The sequence below is a fragment of the Natrix helvetica genome, assembly GCF_964273705.1.
Source record: "Natrix helvetica genome assembly, chromosome: Z".
Classification (NCBI taxonomy): Eukaryota; Metazoa; Chordata; class Lepidosauria; order Squamata; family Natricidae; genus Natrix; species Natrix helvetica.
The window spans coordinates 42,945,649-42,973,095 of record NC_138554.1 but is presented as its reverse complement, the minus strand read 5'-3'; the positions used below and the strand labels follow the sequence as shown (position 1 = coordinate 42,973,095).

At 39.2% G+C, this 27,447-nt stretch overlaps 1 protein-coding gene across 4 annotated transcripts; it reads left to right on the top strand.

Annotated features, from left to right (window-relative positions):
- On the top strand, positions 1-26,853 carry SP2 (Sp2 transcription factor). Of its 4 annotated transcripts, XM_081931839.1 has the most exons (9): positions 1-77; positions 270-647; positions 4,994-5,034; positions 5,422-5,498; positions 11,454-12,425; positions 12,813-13,134; positions 16,581-16,755; positions 22,496-22,689; positions 24,481-26,852. In XM_081931839.1, exons 4-9 carry the CDS (start codon positions 5,436-5,438, stop codon positions 24,579-24,581), a joined length of 1,827 nt encoding a protein of 608 aa, XP_081787965.1. In that variant the 5' UTR covers positions 1-77; positions 270-647; positions 4,994-5,034; positions 5,422-5,435; the 3' UTR covers positions 24,582-26,852. The 4 variants fall into 4 exon arrangements, with proteins under 4 accessions (XP_081787965.1, XP_081787967.1, XP_081787964.1 ...); XM_081931838.1 differs by lacking the exons at positions 1-77; positions 270-647 and adding an exon at positions 693-736 and having other exon boundaries at positions 24,481-26,853; XM_081931840.1 differs by lacking the exons at positions 1-77; positions 270-647 and adding an exon at positions 994-1,010.
- Positions 26,854-27,447: the final 594 nt, after the last annotated feature.

Genomic DNA, 27,447 nt, shown 5'->3' with positions numbered 1-27,447 from the left:
GGAGAACGAAGACAACAAACAGATGAAAGTCTGACCCGCTGCTGCCCCCAGTGGTCTTCCGGAATTCGCAGCACAAGGTTGGACAGCTCTACCTAAATCCAAAAAAACATCAGCAATGACACATTCCCCTCCCCTTATGGCGTATATGTGTGTGCGTGCTTGCTATTGGCTTCTCAGGAAATTATTTTTGCTTGACCAATGAAAGTTATCTGCGAAAGAATCCCACCCCTTTTATTGAGCTCTGTTTGTTTTTCCTCTTCTTCTCCCAGGTCCTTGCCTATCAATCAATGATAAGCGGAACACTACCCTGAACATCAATTGGTAAGGATTCAAGTCAATTTGAGATTCCGTCCAACCGATTGGACTTTCCATTGACGTCCGTCATTGTCAAACCCGTTCTTTTACATTGGCTAAACTTGGACGTTTCGGTAGGCAGGAAAGATTGGTAAGAACGGATGCCAATCATTTGGAGGCGGTTGTCTGAACGAACAACGCGTATTTTGATTGGCCGAACAGTGCAATCCTTGAGCGGCGATTGGTCACGTCTCGGTGCGATAGGCGGGGATTACAGGGCGGTGCCCGGTCTGCTGAGGATGAAAATGGCGTCTTGAGGGGGGTCCGTACCGCTGCCGATTCCTTTCTAGCAGGTGAGCGGGTTCGAGGAAGCGAGTTCGTGCTCGGGGAGAAATGGGAGGAGAAATCAAGAAATGGAGTGGGGTGATAAATGGAGGAAGAGGTGGGATCTGTAAAGCAAGTAGGGGGCCTTTGTTGGGAGCCCCCCCCCCGAGCGCGCGAACAGGGCTGAAGCAACTGGGACCGGAAGGGGGCGGGGCTAAGGTGAGAGCCCGCCTCCGGGGACCCATAAGAAAAACAGGCGTGGGTGACGGGGGGGGGGGAGAATGTCCATTCATTACTCTCCTGCTTTAGAGAGCGGGAGGCGGGAAACTACGGGATATTTTAATAGTTTGGCATTGTTGCTTGGGGTTTTATTTTTATTTTAATTAATGGCGGTAAATACCTGTACTTTATAACAATAATATGACAGCAAATAACGACCTTTGTGTAATATTGCTGCTTCAAATATATTTTGACTTGTTTTGTTTTTTCCCCCTGATGCCAGGCTATTTTGACAGATGCGGGGTTATGAACTCCTGTAGATTAAGAAAATGGTATAAGAATGGAGAAGAGCTGGAGGATGGACAGTGACAGTCCTGCCAATTATATATATATATATATTTTGCAATTTAAGTAACAGTTGGAAGGGATGTTGGAGGTCATCTAGTCCAACCCCCTGCTCACGCAGGAGACTTGTACTAGGGAATTGAAATGCTGATCTGCCGACCTTTCTAATCAACAAGCTCAGTATCTTATTACAGTAGAGAATGTGTGTATGAAAAGAATTGAGCTAGTCATCTAACCTAGGTGACAGTGAGAATAAGTGGTTTTAGGGCACTGGGATGAGCCTGAGGTCCAGGCAGAATCAGAATGGAAGGTACTTGGAACCAGGGAAGGTAAAGAGATGGGTGTGGGAGTCTAAAAAGAAGAAAAAACGGATGGAGATCATGCTGCCTCTACTCATGGAACAGATGTTCAGCACAAAGGTACAGGGCAGAGAGAGAAAGGGAGAGGTAGTAGATGACTAAATGATGCAGGAAAATTCACAAGACTATCAGATTAAGTCAGGTTTAGCATTTCAAACCTTTGGACTTAAGTAAAAGGCAAGTTTCCTCAAGTATCAGTACTATATTCAGATGCACTGAGAATAAAATATAATTAGTGGGGGTACAAGAAATGATAACACAATCCCTTGCTGTGCTTTAGATTGCTTGCTGCAATAGCAATACTGTATTTGCACAATGATGTTTTTTTTAATTAATACAGTTTAGGCTTAGTTACAAGTGCATAGTTTATAAGCACATAGAAGTTCAAACCAGTTATAGAACCCTCTTAATTTAACTGACCTCAGTTTAATTGCCTTTGAATGCAGTGAACAAAATCAATTCATATACTGTATACTGCTGTGCATGTGTAAAATCTCAATTGCTATTGTATGCATGCTTCAGATATGTAAAATGTGTATATAAAATCCCATTCCAATTTTGATTATTCTGCTTCAACTTTGTTTATACGGTAATGCAGTGAGGTGCCCAAATTAGCCAACTAGTTTAGGGCAGGGTGTCCTGCAGACCTAACCAGTGGAGTTGAAAAAGAAATTGTGGTCTATAGGATCCTAAAGAACAACCAGAAGAAGACATCTACTGATCACGCACAGATCACTGGCAATGCTTGGTGTGTTGAATCAGAAGGCTATGTTTAATCTTCACAGATCAGTACTATGCAGCCAGTTAAAAAGTCCAAACAATCTAGCAACAAGGCATGTTTTATTTATTGTACTGTGTGAGTGTTATTGCAGTTATTGGATATGATTCTGATTTGCAATGGTGGCTAACCTTTAAACAAATCCTAAATTTATTATATTGGATTCCATCTTTAAAATATTTTTTTCTTAAATTTTTCTGAATTATTTCAAGGATAAGATTAAATAAATAACTGCAAAGACAATAAAAAAGACAAATTACAGACAAATAAAAAGAGAGACAGGAAAATAAGAAAGTGTGCACAATATATACAGAGAATTAACATTAAATAAACACACACAAACCTTTAAAATATATTTTTGGTGAACTTACTTAATTTGTGAGCTGGGCTGAGAGTGAGTGGCCTGAAGTGACAGTTCTCTAAGAGTGATTGACCCAAAGTGATATAACTGGCCTAAGGGAAGCTTAGAACAGAAGTTTCCTGATTTCTATCCAACTTCTTAACTACTATTCCAAATTGGATATAGGTCCTAAACCATATAAAAGACTTAAAAGCAAGTGAGACAAAACCCCAGCCACAAGTAATTCAAGTATTTTTAATGTCAGTTTTAAGTTTTAAAAGTGACACTAAAAATACTTAGTTATTTGTAGCTGGGGTTTTTCTCTCTTTGAGTCAAAACTTGCTTTTATATTTTATGCTAAAGTCCCTACTTTTTAGGTGGAAGGGGGGGGGAATTGTGGAAAAGCAGAATAAGATGCTAATGGAATTAAATGGAGTTGGACTAATAGAAAGTTAAATATAAAGAAAAATAAGGGATACTCTGGAAGCGTTTAGTGATAATCCTCACTCCTTAAAATGCATACCCATGTACTCTAGTGCATTTTAATCTGAAAAAAATATTACTGAAAAATTACTCAATTTCATTGTATACATGATGTACAGTGACAATAAAGGCTATACTACTCATCTGATTATATACTCTGATAGTTATCTACATCCCTCTGTGCTGATGTGACTATCCAAATTTAAGGGGGGGGGGGGGAATGATGACTATGAGGCCATAGCTTGTGTTTATTCCTCTCTTTTTAAGAAAATGAGTTCAACAGCTTAAAATATTTCTTTCTGGGATTTAAAGATTTCAGTAATGATGGTTCCTCGAATTGTAAAGTAGGGACTTTAGCATAATGTAAATAAAACATTTAAAATTTTTAAAATAACATTAAAAGTTGGTTGCTTGTGGCTGAGATTTTTTGTGGCTGAGGTTTTTTTTTCTCTTTGAGTCAAAACTTGCTTTTAAGTCCTTGAATCCTTCCTCGCTGGTTGAGTGATATTTAACCTTGATCTTGCAAATCAGAATTTTCTATAAAGGTAGTCCTCAACTTACAATAGTTCATTTAGTGACTGTTTGAATTTACAACAGGACTGAAAAAAAGTGACCTATGATCATTTTTTCACACACCTACTATAGCGTCCCTATGGTCTCATGATCAAAGTTGAGACATGGCAACTGACTATATTATGCTTCCAGTGTCCCAGGGTCATGTGATCACCTTTTATGGCCTTCTGAAAAGCAAAGTCAATGGGGAAACCAGATTCATTTAGCAGTTACTAACTTAACTGTAGTAAATTCACTTATATGTGGCAAGAAAGGTCATAAATTGGGGCAAAATTCACTTAGCAAAGAAATTTTGGGCTAGTGTCGTAACTCAAGGACTATCTATATTAGAGCTTCTGATGTGGGCTTTCAGCACACCATGTTTAATCTAAATTCTGAAAGCCACCATGCACTGAATTTAGGTTAGAATATAGCAAATCCTGGCAAAACAAGTAAGTCTTCATTTTCTTATTCCATTGTCCTTTTGAAGCCCTATGAACCATCATTTATGTCACATGAACATTGACATGACATTTTTATTGCTGTTGCAAGATGCCCAGAGTTGTTTAAAAAGGAGAGCCATGCAAATCTTATCATTTAAATAAATATATCTAGAAACCGAATTGCCTGTTAAAAGTAATGATCATAGTGGGATATTTTTCTCTTTCTTATCCTCTTCAAAACCTTATCTCATTTTGCCTAATCTTATGTAGTTGATGGAATGAGTCATAGTTATCAGCTTCACATTTGCTTCCATTGAAAGGGTGGGAATTTTTTAACCTGTACCTTTTTCTAGGCTTTAAAAGATATGTTCAGTTTGAGGAGATGCTGATATATATAATGTACTCGCATACATGCTCTGAATGACCTTTTCTCTTTGGAATTTTAGTCATATGACTGCAGGATGCACAAAACAGTGCTTAGAAGGCTGAAAATTATTATTTTTTGTTGTTGTTTCTTTCCCACACTGGTCATTCTGTTACCATCTTTCTTTCCCTGTTTCCTTCATTTTGATAATAATCATCTCTACATTTTCAAATTTATCACTACAATCGTAAAATCTATAAATTTTCTTTTGGAATATTTCCCATATACAGAATTCCATGAATAAGTTGTCATAATTATAATATAATTGCTGCTTAGAAATTTAAAATAGATATTTCTAAGATATGTCAAAGCCAGTACCATTTTGTAAACTTATTACATACTACAAATGTGTAAGCACCATAAAACAATGCATATAATTTTATATTGATGCTCATAGTTTATAAAAGCTTTTGCTTAAATTCTGTCTTGCAGTTATTTGGCTGATTGTTTCTATTATGATGAGGTAGCAGAAGGTCAGAACATATTTTTTTCCTTTCCAAATGTGATAAATATGCCCCAAAGTAGTCCTACTATTGATGGCATCACTGTGAAATTCTCTCAAATATGTTGCATTTTTTCCCATTCTAATAGTTTTTACACTACCTTTCTAATCCAACTTTCCTTTTATTGTTCTGATATCTGTCAGCTCCACAAGCAAAAAAATGCTTAAGATAGATTTAAATAAATACTGGAGTACAATTCTGTGCTCCAGTTTTATATTGTGAGTAATTTTAATTGAGACTGGTATATTATGACAAATTTCGTATCAGTATCTCTTTCTTGCACACGCTATAAATCTTACTATCAATATTGAAAAATAGTTTAGATTATTAATTGATTAACCAAACTTCTTTTTTCAGATTTAGAGACAAGTATGGCTGCCACTGCTGCAGTTAGTCCCAGTGATTACTTACAGCCTGCTGCTTCAGCAGCTCAGGTGGGTTATTTCTGTTGATGGCATTGCTGCATTAAAAAAATATAAATGGTTAGCCTAGAATCCTGCAATGTGGAAAACTCTCTGACGAAAGTGTTTGCTATAGAGAAGAATTAGTTTACCTAAAAATTCAGGGATTGTTGCACATAATGCTAGTATATGTCAAATTCCAATACTGTTCTTGAACGTAACTTTATATTATAATACTGTGTAAGATGTTTGCATGCTGTAGTCAGTGTTTTAGGTTCTTATGTTTATATTCCAGTATGGATTATTAGGTATTATTCTGTTTCATATACATATATAAACGTTCATATTTGGAACAACATGTCATGATGTTTGCCAATCAGTTACAAACTTTATCTAAAAATGGTTTGGTGGACTAAGCAATTTCTTGATTTTTAAAAAAGATTTCCTGCATGTGAAAATATATTTAATTTGGCAGAGCAAGAGACAAGTGATGGAAGTGAAAAAAAATAAGAGAACAGTTGAAATTTTTACTGTGTGTTAAGTGGCAGTATCTACTAAAAAAAAAAGTTTAGACTTGGTTATATAAATGGTGTCCATCAGATGTTCCTAGGGTTGTAAGTTAAACTAGAAACTTGAAAAAAATATCCCAAAAGAAGACAGTGACAAACCATTTATCTTTTTGCATTCAAGAAAACTATTCTTGGCATGTACAAAGATTCAACTGGTATTGCCATCAACCCAAGTATATAATTTAGGACAAATAAAAGATCTATGTATAATTCACTTATCGAGACAACCAGTAGCATAGATGATTTAGATATTTGCTGGAGAATAACAGATAAAAATTTATGGCTACTAATCAGAGTATTTATAAATGGAATTTTCAGAGAAATAACTAGTAGGAGTGTGCATGCTTTGAAAATGATCTGGAAGATACACTTCCAAATGTGCTGGAGCATGAATTCAGTATCTCTTTGAAGTAGCTGTGTCTTCTTTGGCTTCCATGTGAGCTTGAAAAGAGGCACAACTGCTTTAAGGACTGCACCCTTAATGCAACTCCTTAAAGTAGCCACATTTGTTTTCAAGCTTGAGCAGAAGTCTGAAAGTTTAAAGAAATGCTATACTACACAACCTGAAGCACATCTTCAATATCATTTTTGAAGCAAGAAGTATGCACAGTTTTTAATGATTAACAACCATTGAAAACACACAGAAGGATTCACAAGGTCAGTGCAATAATTTCTCTTAGGAACATAGAAAATATGAGATTATAAACTCATAATAACATAGAACTCTCTGTTTTATAAAGAATCAAGTTAATAAAGCACTGTAATGAAAATGTTTCTTTGCTTTCTCCCCATAAAAGAAAGTTATTTTAACTGGAAAACTCATTAATAGACTATATTATTTATTTTGAATTTCATTTTACTAGGACAGTAACTCATTGGTGAATCTTCAAAAGGTCAACTATATGTGAAAGCATTTTGGCTACAAAATTAGACAGAAACTAAAAATACTTTCTTTTATATGCTATTAGCTACCAGAGAAGAGAAGCAGAAAATACATGTAGAATAAGTACTGGACAATTAAAAAAGAAGGGGAAATCCCACCTTCAGCCTTTGCCAAGCGTCTAAGAAACTCTGGTTCCATTAGGAACCTTGGAATTCTATTTAATCCAACTTTCATTAAACACCACGCAATGTTTAGCTATATTCTTCCTCTTCCTGGTTGACGTAGTGGAAGTATGTACAACATTTCTGCTAGATGTGGGTTGTGTCCTTTTCTATCTTCCTTTTGGAATAGAAAGAGAGTAAGATAATCAAATCGAGAAATGGAAATTGTTTATGTTTTCAGAGTGATTTTTCTATGTAACAACTTTCAGTTATCTTAAGATAACAGACTCCCTTTCACAAAACAAAATCAAGAATAGTTTTCATGAAATATAGCTTCCATCCTATCACCCTCGGCAGAAACATCTAAGGTGCTCTATATCATCATTGTATCCAATGGTGGGTTGCTAACCAGATTACTACCGGTTCACACGTGCGTGCAGCACTTATGTGCAGAAGCATCCAGGCGGGTCGGTGGAGCCTTCCAGCGCCGCCACAAACGGTTTGGCCGAACCGAAAGCAACCCACCTCTGTATCATCCCAAAAGTTTAGGTTTTAGTTTGTTTCTAAAAATATTTCTTAAGTTTACTTTCTTAGAGATGTAGTAGGACTCTAAAGTCCTACTACATCTCTACTTGAAATATAGATGCATTAAGAAATAACTGTATCATAATAAAGAAATGGTTTGTTGGACGAGGGGTAGCATATATATGTATGTATGTATGTATGTATATGTAAGATATATATCTCTCACATGCATACCCTTTTATCTATTTCCATCATGGTAAGCATTATTATTCAAAGCAAGGAAAGGAAGTAACACGTAGCCAAAGATATTTAAGTCATGAGATAAGAAAAAAAAGAATAAAATGTGATTAAATTCACTATATTCTTTTTGCTCTTGGAACTCCATCATATCCACACATGACTCTTTGTGGTTTTTATTCTTTAAAATCCTCAATTTTTCAAGAACTCATCAACTGCAACCAGCCCCAGTTTCTCAGGATTTCTCTTCTATGCAGTTGATTCATTGTTACTTCATATATTTGCCTTGTAAATTAGTTCTAAATTGTTTTCTCCAGGAACAAACTACCAGAATGTATTTTTTCTATTTGTCACTCATTTTTGTACCCAGCCCTTATTCATTCATCACCCAAGAACTTCTGACCCTATTTTGTTTCACAATAATATGCAATATGTTCCGTATTTGCTCTGCATCCAAGTTACTTTTTATACTGACATATCAGCCTCTCACTTTCATAAACCTAGCTGAGCAAAAACAAACTTCGAGACACAGCTATGTTTCTTCTTTATACAATTCTCCTAGTAATAGATTACCTGTTGCCTTCCTACTAACATTTATTTGTATGTCCTAATAATTTCATTGTCCATTTTCTAATCTTTTGTAATTATTCTACCAAACTACATCAATTTGCTCCAGCTTTTTGGGCATTTGTGTATAATTAGCTATTAATCATTCCATTTTCCCTGTCAGATACAATTGCCTTCATTATATTAATGCTTAGATCTATTTTTTCACTGCAGTATACCATCTAATATTTGCTAATGCATTCCTTATCGATTTATTCAAAAATACATTAAACAACTAAGAGAACGTGATCTATTCTTCTCTTATTCAGGGTTGAACTATTTGCTATGTATTCCATTTATTCTCATGCATACATTTGTTAGATAATATTCCCCCTCACTGCATTCAGCAAGCAACTTTCAACTCCGTATTTGTGCAAAACATTATATCCATCCTGCATATTCCTTTTATTATACACCTTCTCTAAATTAGTGAATGCACAATAACTCTCTTACTTTGACATATTTCACAATTGCCTACTAAACACCAGTACTCAGGTCAGAATACTCCTACCTAACATAAGAACATTTTGTTTCCCAAATTTTGTTCGTTGTCACCCGTCGCATCATTTTTAATTATAATTCTGCCAAAAACTTTTTCGGGCACACTTAACAGTTACTGCATTTACTGCTTTTCCTTTTCCCTTTATAGAGGGAATAATAAGGCATTGTTCCACTCATCAGGCACAGATGGAGTCTCAGTCTCTCTCTACACACACATGGACAACTCACACTGTTGCATAGCTACTCCTTAAATAATTGCAACCTTAGATTTGAGCATAGGCACAGCATTTATGGCATCTCTTTTCTTTCTTTCTTTCTTTCTTTTTTTTTTTTTGATACTATCATTTAGCATTCATTGCAATTTCACTCCTTGATATACTAGTGTCAGTTCCATATATATCTCTCAATGCATCCTCCAGCATTCTCTCAGTGGTTTCACGTTATGCATGTTTAGCCGTCTTCACTTCCTTTCTATATTTCCTGTGCCTCTTAATCTTAACCAGCTCTTATTTTCTTTGACTTACCTTATTAACAGCTATATTTTCCTGTGTATACATATTGTAGTAATGCTTCTTTCATAATCTTTTTCTCTAGCTGTCTTTCCTTTTCTGTGCACTTTTTATTCTTTCCAGCCTAGTGAAATGTTGGAGATGTGTGTGTGTGTGTGTGTGTTGTATTTGTGCTGATAAATAAATAAAGGGAGACTAGTATAGATCTATTTCAAGCTATTTAGCTCTCATCAGCTAGCCATATCCTTACTGGGATTTGAACCCAAACCATATTTCGGCATACCAAGGGTTGTAACACAAATACATGTGTGTGTGTGTTTGTGTGTGTGTGTATATATATATACACATATATACACATACATACATACATACATACATACATACATACATACATACATACATACAATTACTAAGAATGCTGAGCTTAGTGTCCCTTCATCATACGTCCTAATAGGGCAGGACCTCCATCAGGCATTCCTGATTCTCCTGGATTGAACAGATGGTCTATCCATCCAAAACATAAGTCTGTTAAAAATTAAACAGGAAGAAACCAATATTCACGTGATAGGAGAAATAATACAAGAAGGATCAATTTTTTTAAAAAAGAGCCCTAGCTAGCTTCGGGCTGCAGAGTGGATGTTTATACCCTTTAAGCTTGTTGGAGAGGCAGTTGGGCAGCAACTAAGAACGCTGCTGATTGCTCTGTTCTAAGTTCTTACTCCTTCTGATCATCTGACCCAGAGTAGAGCATGTACAGCCTGCAAACACAGATGCAATGAAAAGGAAAAGCACAAAACTGCATTCATAAACAGAACACGTTACTTCACTACATAAAATAAAATATAGATGCTTTCTTCTGATAAAGGATTTGTAAACAAAATTATTAAGAACCCTTCATCAACATGCTTTCTCTAACTTATTTTGTCACCTATATTCTGTATTCCCTTCATTTTTCCACTAAGCATTGCTTACATATTTCCAGTGAGATACTTAACCGACCTCTGCAATATTTTGTCACATAATTTTACTTTCTTATATCCGGTTGGCTGTAACTTTTTCTTTATGGCATAATTGAATAAAACTTAGAGCATTATGAGAGGTCATAGTGTAACAATAAAATACAGCAGCATGCCGCAGGCCAGGTCTCAATAAAAAGGTTTGATCTACTTTCAAGTGTCAAGGAAGGGATTCCTTATCTATTTTCCTATATTATAGGTTTTTTTTAAAAAGAGATCCTCCATCATTGCAACAAAGAAAGTGGACAATGTTAGGAGAAGTCTGCTTCTTATTTACTTCATGTAAATGAATGGTTTTTTTTTTCTTTTTGATAAAAATGATTCAAATCATTGATTCATTGAGAGAACTAATAGACTATCTTTTAAATAATTCTGTTCTCTTGGTGCCCAAGCTCCATTCAAAGTTAGTGAATGACCATCATTGTGTATGATATCAATATATGTTTTTACTGTGTATGAGTCTAATACAGTACTAATTTTTGTTTATAAAATGTTTATTATGGATATTCATTTTGAGGTGTTGATTGCTGAAAATGGTAAATATTGAACTCAGAATGAATAAGAAAATAAGAATAAATGTTCATTTTGGGGAATGCTTCATTTCTTCTTGTATGGGTGTTATATACAGAATATTTTGGATCTCTCAAATTATCATATACATTTATAATTCATATTTTGAATACATGTTAGCTGGAATGTTTGCTGAACTTAAATTCAGTGGAATAGATCCTAAACTAGTCTTAGTTTAGTTCTTAGTTCTTTTGCACTTGATGAGCCAATAGCACTTCTCAATTAGTCTGGATCCAATTCTATCGATACTTTTTGATTTAACAATATGATGTGCTATTTTAATACAAAGTCCAAACTCTGTATTATAAAGATCTGAGTTTTATCATTCTTCAGCTGGCTTGTATTATATCTGGAACAAACTATTTGTGTCTCCTGCCTTTGACCCAAGCCTTTTCTTTTCCACTCCTGTAGGATTCTCAGCCATCTCCATTAGCCCTACTTGCAGCCACATGTAGCAAAATTGGTCCTCCAGCTGTAGAAGCAGCAATTACTTCTCCTGCTCCTCCTCAGCCTGCTCCTCGGAAATTGGTTCCTATTAAACCTGCTCCACTCCCATTAAGTTCTAATAAGAACAGTATTGGAATCCTACCATCAAAAGGAAATCTCTTTCAAATCCAAGGTTCCCCATTGGGGACATCATATCCTGGTGGACAGCTAGTATTTACAATCCAGAACCCAACTGTAATCAGCAAAGGAACCCGTTCTCCTGCCAATATCCAGTATCAGACGGTACCACAGATCCAAACAGCATCAGCACAGACGATTCAGGTGCAACAAAATTTGGGCAATCAAATACAGATTATTCCCAGCAATATCACGCCTTCTTCTTCCTCCTCTTCCTCATCGTCCTCTTCTTCAGCTCATAAGCCTGTGCCAATAAAGCCAGCTCCAGCTCATAAGTCATCAGCATCCAGTCTCCACAACACAAGTAATGTTGTCAAGTTAACTGGTACCAGTGGCAATGTTACACTTACTCTTCCAGTGAGCAATCTTGTAACTTCTGGGGAAACTAGTTCTCAAACTCAAGTTGTGCCCGACAGCCCCTCTAAGCCAAGCAGGAAATCCCGAAAGAAAATGGTATCACAAGCTCAGACAACTGCAATGGCTATGGCAGAGCAAGTGGAAACAGTCTTAATAGAGACTACGGCTGACAACATCATCCAGGCAGGGAATAATCTGTTGATTGTGCAGAGTCCTGGATCTGGGCAGCCAGCTGTGGTCCAACAGGTGCAAGTAGTTCAGCCCAAACAAGAGCAACAGGTAGTTCAGATACCACAGCAAGCCCTACGGGTAGTCCAGGCAGCCTCCGCTACACTCCCTACAGTTCCCCAAAAGTCCCAACAAAACTTCCAGATCCAGACAACAGAGCCAGTTCCCACTCAGGTATTTCATTGAAAGTTTCCCCCTCTTTTTTTTCTTTAAATTTTTTTTTTATTAATTAAAACTAACCCTCAATTTGGAGTTATCAATTAATACATAATTAGCAGAATTCTTGGGGGCAAACAGGCTAGGGGTTCTTCTAATTGGAAAAACCATTTGCCCAATTACTTTTTTCCCTATAAATACGTTATTTAAGTGTCCGTTTCCTATAAAAGCATTCAAGAGATATAAACAATTTGGCATGCATTTGTTTTGGTGTAGTGATTTGTAATCTATCAGAACTTGGGAGAGGGGAAGGTTGGGAAGCTGTACTTGGAGGTCAAATTCTACATTCCTTCCCATGCACGGGTGCAGCCTGTGATTCATTTTTGTGTCGTTTTTTTTTTTTAGGTCTATTTTAAGACTCCTTCTGGTGAGCTACAGACAATACTACTCCAAGATGCCTCAGGAGGGGGTCTAACCATGGCCTCTTCCCCTGCGGTCTCCTCGGCCACAACCTGCAGCAGCCCCGTACCCCGCAGTTCCCAGTCAGGGGGGAGTACCAAAAAGACGGGGGCTCGTAAAGAGCGTGCTCTGCCAAAGATTGCCCCTGCTGGAGGCATCATCAGCCTCAATGCTGCCCAGCTCGCTGCAGCTGCCCAGGCGATGCAAACGATCAGCATCAATGGTGTGCAGGTTCAAGGGGTTCCTGTTACCATCACCAATACCGGAGGTGGGAAATATGATGTGATGAACCTGTGATGTGCAGTATATCAATTTGTGATACAATAATATGTTCATTCTTTAAATTTCTTGGAATGTTATCAGTAACGAGGAAGAGTAATGTATAAGTAGAGTTATGTATATACTTACAGGAATTACATCTTCATAATGATTCTAGACTGCTCATAACAATTTTTTTAAAAAACCAAAGTCCTCTTCCTCAAAGGTGCTAGACTAAACAAGCCCCCCAGTTCAAATTCCATCCTGGCCCAATTCTTGGGGAAAGAGCCAGGCCTTGAGGAATGGACATGCTTGAAGAAAAGTGTGAAACGTTTTGTGTTCATTTTAACTTCTGCACCCCCCCCCCCCAAGACTGATTTCTTCTTGCTACATTCTAATAATAGGGGTCCTGCCCAACTACAATGGCAGATTATATCACTATGCCATCATTACTAGGAAATAGCTTGATTATTTTCTGAATAATTGTAATTCGTAATCATAAACATTGCATTCTTTCTGTTCTGTATATTATTCCCTGGTGCTACCTCCCGCTGCGGGGAGGCGGAACCGGAAAGCACTAGATGGTTCCGCCCCAGGCGCCTGATGGAACCAGATAGGTTCCAGACGGAGCTTGGGCCACCTCCTGTAACCTTGACCCGCCCCCGGGTAGAGGACCTGGTGGTCGCGTGGAATAATGCGACTACCGGGGCCTTGAACCGGGTGGCGCCTTTGCGGCCTCTCCGGCGGCAACGATCCACCCTGGCCCCTTGGTTTACCGAGGAGCTGAGGGTGATGAAATGCCGCAAGAGACGTCTAGAGAGTAGTTGGAGATCCTCTCGTTCCGAACTTGATCGAACACAGGCACGAGCCCATTTAAGGACGTACCTTGTGGCATTGAGAGTGGCCAAACGCCAATATTGTGCCACTCTCATTGCATCCGCAGAGAACCGCCCTGCCGCCCTGTTTCGGGTGTCCCGCTCCCTCTTGTTTCAGAGGCCGCGGGAGGCCCCTCTACAGGGCAGAGCAGAGGAATTTGGGAAATATCTGCAGGATAAAATCGCTCAAATCCGGAAGGATTGGGTCCCTGTTAGTGGTCCAATGGAGACGTCCGTGGCGAGTCTTGAGGAATCGACCTGGGAGGAGTTTGACTTGGTTACCATCGAGGATTTGGACAGAATGCGTGGACGACTGTGACCCACCACATGTTTATTGGACCCGTGCCCCTCCTGGCTTGTACTGGCATCCTGGGAGGTTACACGAGACTGGCTCCTGGACCTAGTGAACGCTTTGCTGAGCGAGGGGTCTCTCCCGGCCGCCTTGAAAGAGGCGGTGGTGAGACCCTTGCTCAAGAAGCCTTCCCTGGATCCTTTGGAGCTGGCCAATTATCGTCCTGTCTCCAACCTTTTTGGCGAAGGTTGTAGAGAGTGTGGTGGCCTACCAGTTTCCACGGCATCTGGAGGAAAATGATTATCTAGACCCGCGCCAGTCCGGCTTCCGCCCCAGTCACAGCACGGAGACGGCCTTGGTCGGCCTTGGTCGCGTTGGTGAATGATCTCTGGAGGGCCAGAGATAGAGGTTGTTCCTCTATCCTGGTCCTATTAGACCTCTCGGCGGCTTTTGATACCATTGACCATGGTATCCTACTGCGCCGGCTGGAGGGGTTGGGGGTCCGGGGCACCGTTTTGCGGTGGTTCGGCTCCTACCTTTCTGGCCGGACGCAGCGTGTGTTGGCAGGGGAGGAGAGGTCGACCCTACGCCCCCTTACTTGGGTACCACAGGGGTCGGTCCTCTCGCCACTCCTGTTCAACACATATATGAAGCCGCTGGGTGAGATCATCCGTGGTTTCGGGGTGGGATACCATCTGTACGCTGATGATACTCAGCTGTACTTTTCCACCCCGAACCACCCCAACGAGGCCATCGAAGTGATGTCCCGGTGTGTGGAAGCCGTACGGATCTGGATGGATGACAACCAACTCAAACTCAACCCCTCCAAGACGGAGTGGCTGTGGGTACCGGCTCCCCGGTTCAGCCAATTAATTCCATCATTGGCCATCAGGGGCATTCAACTTGCCCCCGTGGAGCGGGCGCGCAATTTGGGCATCCTCCTGGATGCCCGGCTGTCCATGGATGACCATGTGACAGCCGTGGCAAGGGGGGCGTTCCACCAGGTTCGCCTGGTGCGCCAATTGCGCCCCCTACTGGACCGGGACGCCTTACGCACAGTCACTCATGTGCTGGTGACGTCTCGCTTGGACTACTGTAACGCTCTCTACATGGGGCTTCCCTTGAAATGCACCCGGAGGCTACAGTTGGTCCAGAACGCAGCCGTGCGGGTAATTATGGGGAGTACTAGGTACTCCCATGTGACACCGTTCCTGCGCGAGCTGCACTGGCTTCCTGTGGTCTATCGGGTGCATTTCAAGGTTTTGATAACAATCTTTAAAGCGCTCCATGGCTCAGGACCTAGTTACCTGCGGGATCGTATTCTGCCCCATACATCCCTGCGACCAATCCGCTCGCACAGAGAGGGCCTCCTCCAGGTGCCGTCCACCAGACAGTGTCGAGGGGCGGCGCCTAGGAGTAGAGCCTTCTCTGTGGCGGGCCCAGCCCTGTGGAATGACCTCCCTCCAGATATTAGGAATACCTCTGACCTCCGCTCCTTTCGTATAAAGCTCAAGACCCACCTATTCCAAGTAGCTGGCCTGGCTCAACTTTGATCTAACTATATCACTCCTGACGGGTTTTTATTTGGGTATTTTAATTGCATTCAATTACTTAGGGGTTTCTAAACATTGTATTTTATTGTTTTTATTCATTAGCCAACCTCCTCCTTGTACATGTCTTGGTATATGTTTTTGTAATATGTATGTCTTGTCTATATATTTATTTCATATGTTCTATTGTACGCTGCCCCGAGTCCTTCGGGAGAGGGTGCGGCTAAGAAATAAATATTTATTATTATTATTATTATTATTATTATTATTATTATTATTATTATTATTATTATTATTATTATTATTATTATTATTATTATTATTATTATTATTATTATTATTATTATTATTATTATTATTATTATTGGTTGCTGGAGAGATGGCAGTGAAGGATTCCACACTTTCTATCTTCCTGAGGGTGGAAAAAGTATGAAAACTCCCTCAGTTAGCAAGTTTGAAAATGTGTATTGGAGTGGGATAGCAATATTGCAAAGATAAATGTTAGTAATTTGGGAGGAGAAGTTGGGCTTCTGAATCGAGGCAGGAATAAAATGTTGGACCTTGACTTGGGTTTTATTTCAAGTCTTGTGCAATTCTGACATCCAAAAAGACAAGAAAAGAAAATGGAACTCATATTGCATATTACATTTTATCCTAGAGGTTTCCTGGAACAATTGAGTCTCCATATTATAACAGTGGAAATTCCCAAGCCATATTTTCTTCATTCTTCTGTTTGCAGGTCAACAGCAGTTAACGGTGCAGAATGTTTCAGGCAACAATCTAACCATCAGTGGCCTGAACCCTACCCAAATCCAATTGCAAATGGAACAAGCACTCTTGGGGGACCTGCAGCCTGGAGAAAAGAGACGGCGGATGGCTTGTACCTGTCCGAATTGCAAGGATGGAGAAAAAAGGTAATGTGTGGGGATTGGTAGCAAAAAGGAACATTAAATCCCAAAGGTTGCCAACTTCAGTTCCTACTTTATATCAGTGGTGGGGTTCAAACATTTTTACTACCGTTTCTGTGGGTGTGGCTTGACAGTCATGTGTGGCCTGGCTATCGTGACTGGGTGGGGTGGCTTGGCCATCATGTGACTGGGTGGGAGTGGCCAATTTAGCAGTCCATTTTGCCAATTTAGCAATCCATTAAACAATACACAGCAGCCCCCTTTTCTATTCTTTTTAATACTGCATGAAGTTTTTGCTCTAGGTTTTTTTTATTAGGGGGGAGAGGTTGGCAATGCCTGCGGATTTCTAGGAATTTCTCCTCTGTGTTAGAGGCACCAAAATAACCAAAAAGATATAAGGTCTCCTGCTGGAGCAGGGGATTGGAATAGATGATCTCTGAGGTCCTTCCCAGCCCTGAATTGCTGTGCTGTTTCAAAGCATCCTCTGAAGCTGCATCTAGTGCTAGATTTGTGGTCCTTCCTTCCTCTCCTTTTTCTCTCCATCCACCCATATCTGATTCACTTTCCATTCCCTCTTTCTCCCTTCCCTCCCTCTTTTTCTTTCTTTCTCTCTTCTCCCCTTCCTTCTTTCTTTTCTTTCTCCCTTCCCTATTTCCCCCTCCCTCCCTTCCTTTCTTTATTTATCCCTTCCCTTCCTTCTACCTTCCCTTCCTTCTACCTTCCCTACCTCTTTCTTTCTCCCCTCCCTCCCTTCCTCCTTCCTTCCTTTATCCTTTTCTCCCTTCTTGTGAAGAACATCAGAAGGTCTTTGGTAGGAGGATGAAAAGCCAGACATTTTGAAACAGAGAACATGCCCATTGATCATCTGGCATTCTTAGAGCTCCACTATTGATTAGCTTAGCCTGAGCAAGGATAGCTAGCAGCACTTTCAATAAGCTCTTAACTCAAACTCCATGCCAGAGGTCTTCAAACTTGGCAATTTTAAGACTTGTGAACTTGCAACTCCCAGAATTCTCCAGCCAGCAGAGCTGAATTCTGTGAGTTAAAGACCACTATTCTTAAGGTTGCCAAGTTTGCAGACCTCTGCTCCATGCCTCCAGGATCCCCAAACAGTGAGGATTTCTTTTGTTTCTCCCTTGAAGCCCCCCCCCCCCAGCAGCCCGTTTTTGCTGCCAGGGGGCTGCAGGGAGGCTTGCTTAACAGGCCTCCCTGAAGCCCTCTGGGAGCCATAATAGTGCTCGTGGGGCCACCTGGAAGGGGCGTGGGAAAGTAAGGTTGCAAGCCCGGGGGGGGGGGGGAGTGCAGCAAGCTCCAGGGAGGGGAGAGGCAAGCGAGACTTATCTGTAGGCAGGAGGAAGCAGCTCAGTTGGGGCGCAGGGCAAGCACCATGTGGCAGCTTAGGCAGGCAAGCCACCCAGGAGGTGAGGAGTGACTGGGCGGGGTGGGTGGATGGGGTGAGCGACCGGAGAACCAGTTCGGGGGTGTGGCAGGCCTCGGTCACTGCGGGTTCCAGTGATCCAGGACGCCAAACCACTATCAGTTTGGCCGAACTGGTAGGCACTCACCATTGTTTATAAAATTATTTATTTATATCCTTCCCTTCTTGCTATCAATAAATAGTACTTAGTCCCTTATAACAACAAAATCAGCATTTTAAACAGTTAAACATGGATAACCCCTATTGAACAAATTTATTTAGTGGAAGCCTTACTTGCTTTTTATTCGAGATTATTCGATTTCCATGACGGGGGATCCAGACATGCTGCGTGCCTACCTGACTCATGAGTGGCTCGTGGGAGAATTGCGTGGCAGCACCAGCAGTAAGCAGAGGCATGGCGGATGGGGGAGGCAGGTGATCCCAAAGCCACACGTGGGTGACTGCTTGGCGCAGCTGCAGGCAAGCTGGGAGAAAGTGGGCTGCAGTGGGTGATGTGTTGGGATCACCTCTACCTCCGCCTGGCTTTACTGCGCACTTTTTGCCCAAAGAGATGAAGCTTCATGTGCTTCCAAAGGGGACACAATTTGCTTCCTTTCCAAGCACCCCATAGGCAACCAATCACTTTTCGCCTGGACGGAGACTCAAAGCTTAGTGTGCTTGCAAATGAGACGGTTTGAAACAAAGTGATTAGGTCTGTTTCAGTGCGTTCCCTTTGCAAGGACACAAAGCTTCGTCTCTCTTTGGGTGAAAAGTGTTTGGGCTGCTATCACCACCGCCACCCTTTCCATCCCATTATCTGCTTGCCTGTGGCCTCAATCGAGGCCAACCTCTCAGCACACCCCGGCCTCCACCTGCCCTCGCGAGGCCAGCAACAGCATGGGCAGCCACTTGGCAGCCAGCATGGGCAGCTGCCATGGCCAAGAAGTGTCCTGGCAGCAGCTGAGCCAACATGCAGGGTGGGTGGAGGCTGGGTTGTGCCAAGAGCTTGGCCCGTTGTAGCCACGGGCAAGCAGGCAGTGGGATGGAGAGGGTAAGGCCAGAGGTAGCTTCGCTCCCAATCCTGTTGGGCCCCACACTCACTGCCTCCTGCATTTTAAAAAAACAAGACCTTCCCAAAATACTGTGAAATCAAAATTTTAAAATACCAAGGTAAAGTGTCATAAGAATGGTTTCCGATGCATTATTTCCTTAGATATACAAGTTTTAAAAATTGATAATGTTTGTGCATATCTTCCTGTTCCATTAGTTGCCTATAAAAACTGCATAGGTTTGAGCATACTGTAGCTTGTGGTAAAGTGATTGATATGTAGGTGATGAAAAGATTGATTTTCTGGAGAAAGGAACTGATGTCGCAACGGTACAACGTGCGATCTCGGAGCTCTGAGATCGCAGTCAACACTTTTGCCGCTGGACGGCCATTCGGACCTAAACCGTCCCGAAGAGACGGTAACAGAAAAGAGTACGTCTTGCTGATCTCAGGGACACCGCAAAGTCCCTGATCCAAGAGAATCTCTTCTTGCCGGTGACAATAAGCACAGCCTCAAGCTGTTGAAGTCGGGACAGCTTCACAACAGGAGGAAAGCGGAAAGAGAAAGTGTGTCCATCTGGTGAGGAAATCTTGTTTTTATAAAAGACTGCCCCCAAAATATTGAAGTTAAATTAAATTAATCTTAGAGGGAAAAGAAGTTACACTGCCACTTGGAGGTTGGAGGTTGAGACCTGGAAACATTGCTTTTTCTTTTTTCCCTTTGATCATTTTGACCTTGCACTTCAAAGGCTTCAGCTTGTTTATAAAAGAAATAAGGAGAAGAGCATGGGTTGTTTACACAGATGCTCTTTGGATGCTGTTGGTAGCTGGAAAGAAGTGAAAACAAAGATTTGTTTTTAAACCAGAGTGACAGTGTTTACTAATTTGAAGAATGGCACGACATCAAAAAGAAACCATAACATTACAACAGATTATGTTTGGAATTCAAAAATTATTAAAAACAACAGAGAGAATTGAGAAGAGATGGGAAAATATTGAAAATATAAATTATAGTGTGGTAAAACCTGATGGAAAAATGGAAGATATCCAGCAAATGGAAAAAGTTGAGGCTAGTCCTAAAAACCCAAGGGGAAAATGAACAGAGGGGCAAGATAACCGTGGATATTGACAGTGAACTTAGTGTGGTTGGAGATGGAAAGAGTGGAACAAGAAAAGGGAAGATTGATGGAAAGGTGCTTTACTCCAGATTTCAAGGCATAGAAGAAGAAAAAACGAGAAGAATTGATGGACTTAAGGAGAGACTCTTTGACAAAAACTCTACTGATAGCCAAAGATAAGCTGACTAAAGAAGCTGATGGAGGGTTTCAAGATTTTACAAGATATGTAACAAGCAACATGTTGCGAAGGGAAGTCCAAACAAATTTGATTAAGGAAATAACCAGAAGACTAATTCCACAAATGGCAAAAGAAATAGGATTACACTATTACTGGAAAGACACAGGTTGAGATATGAAAATTAATAATAAAACACTAGTTAAAATTAGAGTGTTATGTTAAAAATGTAGTGATAATGGATAAAGTTTGATAAATAATTGATAATAATAACAATGTATACATATGTATTGGTTTGATAAGAGGAAATTTGGTATAAATTTTAAATGGTGAAAAAGGGAAAAGGTAAGTTAAACTTAGTCAAACTATTGTTAAATGAGTGACTGATAAAAATAATAATGTAATAATTTGTATTGACATGATAAAAGGGATATTGGATATAAATTGTAAACAATGATTAAGAAAAGAGGTCTAAAAATTTTGTTATTAAACATAATTAATTTTTATTTTGAATGTGTTATAAAGATATAATGTGGCTGGATGATATTGAAAATAGATAAGGGAATGCCAATATATATATATATATATATATATATATATATATATATATATATATATATATATATATATATATATATATATATATATATATATATATATATATATATATATATATATATATATATATATATATATATATATATATATATATATATATATATATATATATATATATATATATATATATATATATATATATATATATATATATATATATATATATATATATATATATATATATATATATATATATATATATATATATATATATATATATATATATATATATATATATATATATATATATATATATATATATATATATATATATATATATATATATATATATATATATATATATATATATATATATATATATATATATATATATATATATATATATATATATATATATATATATATATATATATATATAAGAAAAGATCAATTTTCTATCAAGCAGGACACAAATCATTAAGTGTGAAAGATATTCTATAATAAAGGTATTAGATTGTCTAGTTGTTAAAATATGATCTGGTGAAAGCTTTTCAGAAGAAAGGGTGTTCTGGTTTTCTTGTCCAGAGATTATTTGGCATTGTATAATGTCTTCAGCCTTTTAGAAATATAGCACCAATAATTGAATAAGTGTACATTGTCTGCTATAATAGTTTTTGCAGGTTTTTTATGTTGAATAAAATAACTGCATGAAAAAGAGACAGGTTTATTCCCAAGTTGCTTATCTCTGAAAAAAATGAAATAGTATTGAATTGTTTCCTGGGACAGTACAGAGATATTCATGTTAATGGATGGGCTTAATAATGGATCTGTTTTTGTATTGAACAGAAAGACTTCGAGTTTTGTCTGCTTTTTTTCAGAACCAAGCTGATCAGCTTATTAAAAAGGATCAGCTCAGTGGCAGAAAACAAATAGTTTCTTTCCTATTGCACTTGGTGACTATCTTGAGCAGGTTGAATCGAAGAGAATGAACCTGCCTTCTGAAATTCTGAAATTCCATCTGTGGGTGATGTTTGGATTGGTGTAAACTTGCATCCGTATGCACGTGTGTAAAACTAACAATTGATATGATCTCAGAGCTGAAAAGGTTGCACCTTCCTTGCTAAATTGGCAGGCAGGTTTGGAATTATTGAAAGGTTCACTTATTCAAGCAGTCTTGCATCTTTGCTTGGAAGACTGAAATGGATACTTAGTAAATGCCAGAAGAGCCAACGTGTTTTTAGAAAAAGTACTTGTAAATCATAGTTGAATCCTTTCCCAGAAACCATATAGGATAATCAATATCAAATTAGTTTGATGTTTTCAACAGATCTGATCCCTGAGATCCCACCACAGTAAAATCCAGCAAAGATATCCAGACCTTAATTAATCTAGATTAAGAACACCCTTTTTCTGTTTTTCTTTCTTTGTAGGTTGGGGGATCAAGGAAAGAAGAGGCACATCTGCCATGTGCCTGAATGTGGAAAGACCTTCCGCAAGACTTCCCTTCTGCGGGCCCACGTACGTCTACACACAGGCGAGAGGCCTTTTGTCTGCAATTGGATCTTTTGTGGAAAAAGATTTACACGCAGTGATGAACTGCAACGACATGCCCGAACGCATACAGGTCTGTCCAGTCATTTCTCTTCCTCTCTCTTCCGTTGTATCCCAGCTGTCGTTCTAGTAGACTTGGATATTGGGAAGTGTGATGTTTCTTGGATCAGGTATTGCAGCAAAAATGCCTGTTCCCTGGTCTCATTCGATGATGTTCTGTATTAAATAGGATCTGGAGCATGCCTTTTTTCATTGTACTAGTGTGGTGGATAGATATAATGAGAGGGAGTTTTGGAAATATTGTAATCTTATACTATGAAGGGCTTTATAGGTGATTCAGCACCTTAAATTGTACTTCAAATAATAAAAAAATATTTATATAAAAAAAACAAAGCACACTAGAAACTATTATACTTCTAGCGTAATATACATATATTATATCTATATATCCCTCTGTAAGGAAAGTTGTTGAAATGGTAGTTGGACTGCGGTTGCAGAAGGCACTGGAAGCAGCTTATCTAGACACATTTTAGTTGTGTTTTAGGCCAGAATTTAGTACACCAATAACCTTGGTCACACTTGTAGTTAATATGGGGTAGAGCTGGGATGGAGATACTGCATCCATTGTTGATCTCTCTGGTGGCTTTCACTACCATTGATCATGGCAGCATCTGGACTAGCTTTAAAAGCTGATAGCATGTTTTACAATGGTTATCTTCCTTCCTTCGAGGCCTGTTCCAGCTGGTGTGCTGGTGGAGACAGGTTGTTCCCTAGCCCTCTCCTTTATGGGGTGCCATGGAGTTCAATGTTCCCTTTCCTTTTGTTGAGTGTACTATTACATTACTGTGCCATTCATGCCCCTACAGGGTGACTGTTGTGGAATACTCCATCTTTAATCTTGGATGGGTTTGCACTTTCCCATTTATGATTGGGAATTGACCTGGACTCATAGTTCCTGCAGTGTTACAAAGGCCTTTGCATATTTCCATTTGGGGCACCCATTGCATATATTTTTGTATCTGGAATCCCTTCAGATAGTTGCCTGTGCCCTGGGTACCTCATGACTTAACTATTGTGATGTGCTCCACCTGGGCTATCCTAGAAGTCCACTCTAAAGCTTTAAATGGTTCAGATTAGAGCATTGCTAGGCTCACAGCTAGAATTCATATCCTACAGCTTAGACTGACTTTAGCATTCTCCGCTGTATCTCATGATCTGCTCATTTACATTTCACAATTCAATTGTTCTGTTATGGTACTGATACATTCAGCTTTCTTTGATTGCAGTGGCCATCATTCCATCTCCATTGTTCATAAAATACTGTCTTAGCCTTAACTAGAAACTCACATATTTAAAGTCTGAATGGAAAATTGTTCCAATATTGAATCAGATTAATGCTTAGCATTCTGGTTTGAAAAGTGGCTTATCAGATGCCTACAGGGAAGACGTGAACAAGATCTTCATCCTTGCCATGCATTTTTACATGAGTTTATGTTTAGATTTTGTGGGGGGAAGATTTTGTTCAATCATGCCCAATTCTTAGAAAAATCCCTGCAGTGGGGGATTTGGCAAGGTTTTTCACAACTGTTTGCCATTGCCTCCTTAATAAGGCTGAGAAAGTGAGAGTGGCCTAGTATTGCCCAGCTGGCTTTGTGCCCATGGTGAGACCAAAACTCACTGTCTCCCAGTTTTAGCCTTAATCTCCATACAAAACTGGCTCTTAGTTTTAGTTCTGGATTTAGTTTTATCATGCTCCTAATTTTTTTTAAAAAGCAATCTCTGTAAGGTATTTGTGCATTAGCTTTTTATTATATGGCTGTTGTCATGTGTGCTCATTGTTGTTCTTGTTCCTTTCTCTGACCAGGTGACAAACGTTTTGAGTGTGCCCAGTGCCAAAAGCGCTTCATTAGGAGCGATCATCTGACAAAGCATTATAAAACCCACTTGGTCACCAAGAACTTGTAGATTGAGATGCAAGCAGAAAAAGTAAGGAAGCGGAATGGTGATGAGCAACTTTTCACCCCTCATCATGAAAGATGGTCTCTGCAAAGGACAGGGGAAAAAAAAGTCCCCAAATAATTGTCCTGACTATGTGACAGCTTTCCCAGCCACATCTGCCCAAGGAAAAATGGAATGGCTGCTGCTCCTTCAATTGAACTGCCTTCAGAAGGGCATACTCCTTTGGAAATTCTTGATGAATACATCAAACTTCAAGGCTCGAACCAGAGATGGGGGAGCAATGCCATTTCCAAATATGCTCAAATCAGCACAAGCCCAGTGGCAGACCTGGAAAAGCAAGGCAAAACCCATTTATGCACTTTCCTCGGGAGTTTGCAGAGCCAGGGCCCTCTGCTGCACCAAAGGAACTCCTTATGGGTTTAAGAGTAGCACCAGCGGAACTGTACCCCACTTGTAATTTGGGTTCCTCTTCCCACTCACTCCCATGTGCTTGTGAAGCTTTTGAATGAGAGGCAGGGAAACCATCCAAAATGGGACTCAGTCCCCCTAGCACATTCCTACTTTATATTTAAAAATATAAATATATATATATATATATATATCTATATACACACACATATAAAATAACCTCCTTAGGAAGCTTCATGTCTTTTCTACGGAGAATGTTGCCTTATATTTTACCCCAGGTTCAAATTATGTATTGTGAGCATTTTTTTTTAATTTAATGATTTCTTTATAAGCAAACAATCCTTTGCCTAACAGTGCAGGCAAAGGCTAAAGCCCCTATCCAAATGCAGAGGCTGTGATCTGATCGTGGTCTATAAACTAGAGATGCCCTGTCTACAGAACAGGGATTTCTAGGGTATGTGTAGCAGCAGCAGCAGCACTTCGTTGAAGGAAGGAAGGAAGGGGATCTCCCATGTATATACGAAGCAGAGCTGTGGGACTGTGTAGATAACAAAAAGTGCAGGCAAAAGCTATGTATGAGCCATATGGAAAATCTAGGGCAATCTGTTTGCAATTCTGCATTGCTTGGTTACATAAATAGAGTTAAAAGTCCAGTGTAGATTTGCACCGTCAAGCTCTATTAGACATTATTAATGATTTGGCAGGAAAAGGAAAAGGAAATCTTTTCAAAAATGGAATATTCTCAAGTTTTTCCCTTTTTTTATTTTATTTTGTTTACTTCGCTGCCTCTTTTTTTTATATATATATATATCCGATGCAGCTCTTTTCGTGTACTATAGTGTATATTGTATCATAAGCTATATATTGCGTTTAAGTGTTTGTTTCAAAAATATACCATTTGTTATTTTTGACCTTTTAAATTAAAATGAAAATCCATTTTATTTTTTAGTTGTAACTGCTTGACGTATGTTTCTTTAAGTGACAAATCATTCTTGCTTTCAATTAATGGTGTAACTTGGCAGAGCTGCATGTAGCTTGCCTAAAAGGGAGTGCTGGGTTGGGGGAGAACCATGCATTTCTTGATGGACTGAAATGTTACAATCTCACACTGAACCATCATTTGGGAACAAAAGATTATTTTTCTTAAGAGGGAAGAATGGAAAAATGGGTTGTTTAGGTGGCTTGTTGACAATACAAATGTAAAAGAGAAGTATTTTTACTCCTTAAGGACTGCTCAAAAGCATTTTCATGCTCAGATTGTTTTGTCATGCAGATATAAAAAGCTGGTCAGAATGCTTTGATTTTATTACGTCTCTTTCATTACACTCTCACTCTCTCCATAAAGAAATAACAACTTTCAAAAATACACTTGTGAACTTTGTATAGGAAAATGATCTTTGACCTGTTATATTCATTATATAACAGCGTGCAAAGGTTTATAATGGTGATCATTATGCTTCTGTCATGTTTAATCCATAGTGACAGTGAATTATAGTGGAATTCAAGGAAAGCTGCCTTGTTCTACAGCACAGGTGTCCAACTCGCCGCGCCGTTTCACAAAGTTTCCTCCGTTCACGGAACTGCGGTAGGCGTGGCCTGCATGTGATGCACCTGGCCCACAGGCCGGTAGTTTGACACTCCTATTCTATAAAGTAAAGGCTTTATCAAGGATTTGTAGTACCATCCAGCAAAACGTTTTCCCCTATTGAAATGCTCACACGTTTTATTTTTTTCCCATCCTGGGGGGAAAGTCAATGATTTAAGTAGCAGGCAGACAGGTAGGCAAGAAAGAGAAATAAATCCATATCGTTATACTCCAGTTTTGAAACTAATGTTGTGAATAAGCAATCCCATATTAAAAGTTCTGAAATGGTAAAAGGTATAGTGTTTGGTGGCTGTATTGATTTATAAGAAAGGAGGCCTGAAGAATGTACTTGTTAACATATCTTGTTCAGCTCCAACACGCAAGGTAGCTAACATACCTCATAAATACCACAATACCAAGATAAGAAAAAGGTAAAGAACATAGCAAGAGTTAGAGTTAATTCATATTGTAGATATTGCTCTGAAATACTTTATAAAGGAGCAATGTTGCATAAAATCAGGAGAATGGAGCCCACACAGATTTCAGAGGCCAGCATACTGTGCAGGGATACGGCAGATAAGGTCTGTTTCTGGGTCCATTATCATTTGATCTGTTGAGAAAGAATACCTGAATCATACTTTCCTGGATTGACCAAACTACAAGGTTTTGATTGAGATATTGAGAACATCCTTTGAGTGAGGGATTTTGCCAGACTTAATAATTTCAGTATCAATCATCGCTTAAACCCTTTAGTTGATTTACACATATACGGTAAGCCTTTTGACCATAGATTAGTTTTCTCACTTGATCTATTATAAAAGGACCAGGAGAATAGGGACTTCACTGTCTCTCAAAGAAAGCTTTCCTAACGTAGATATT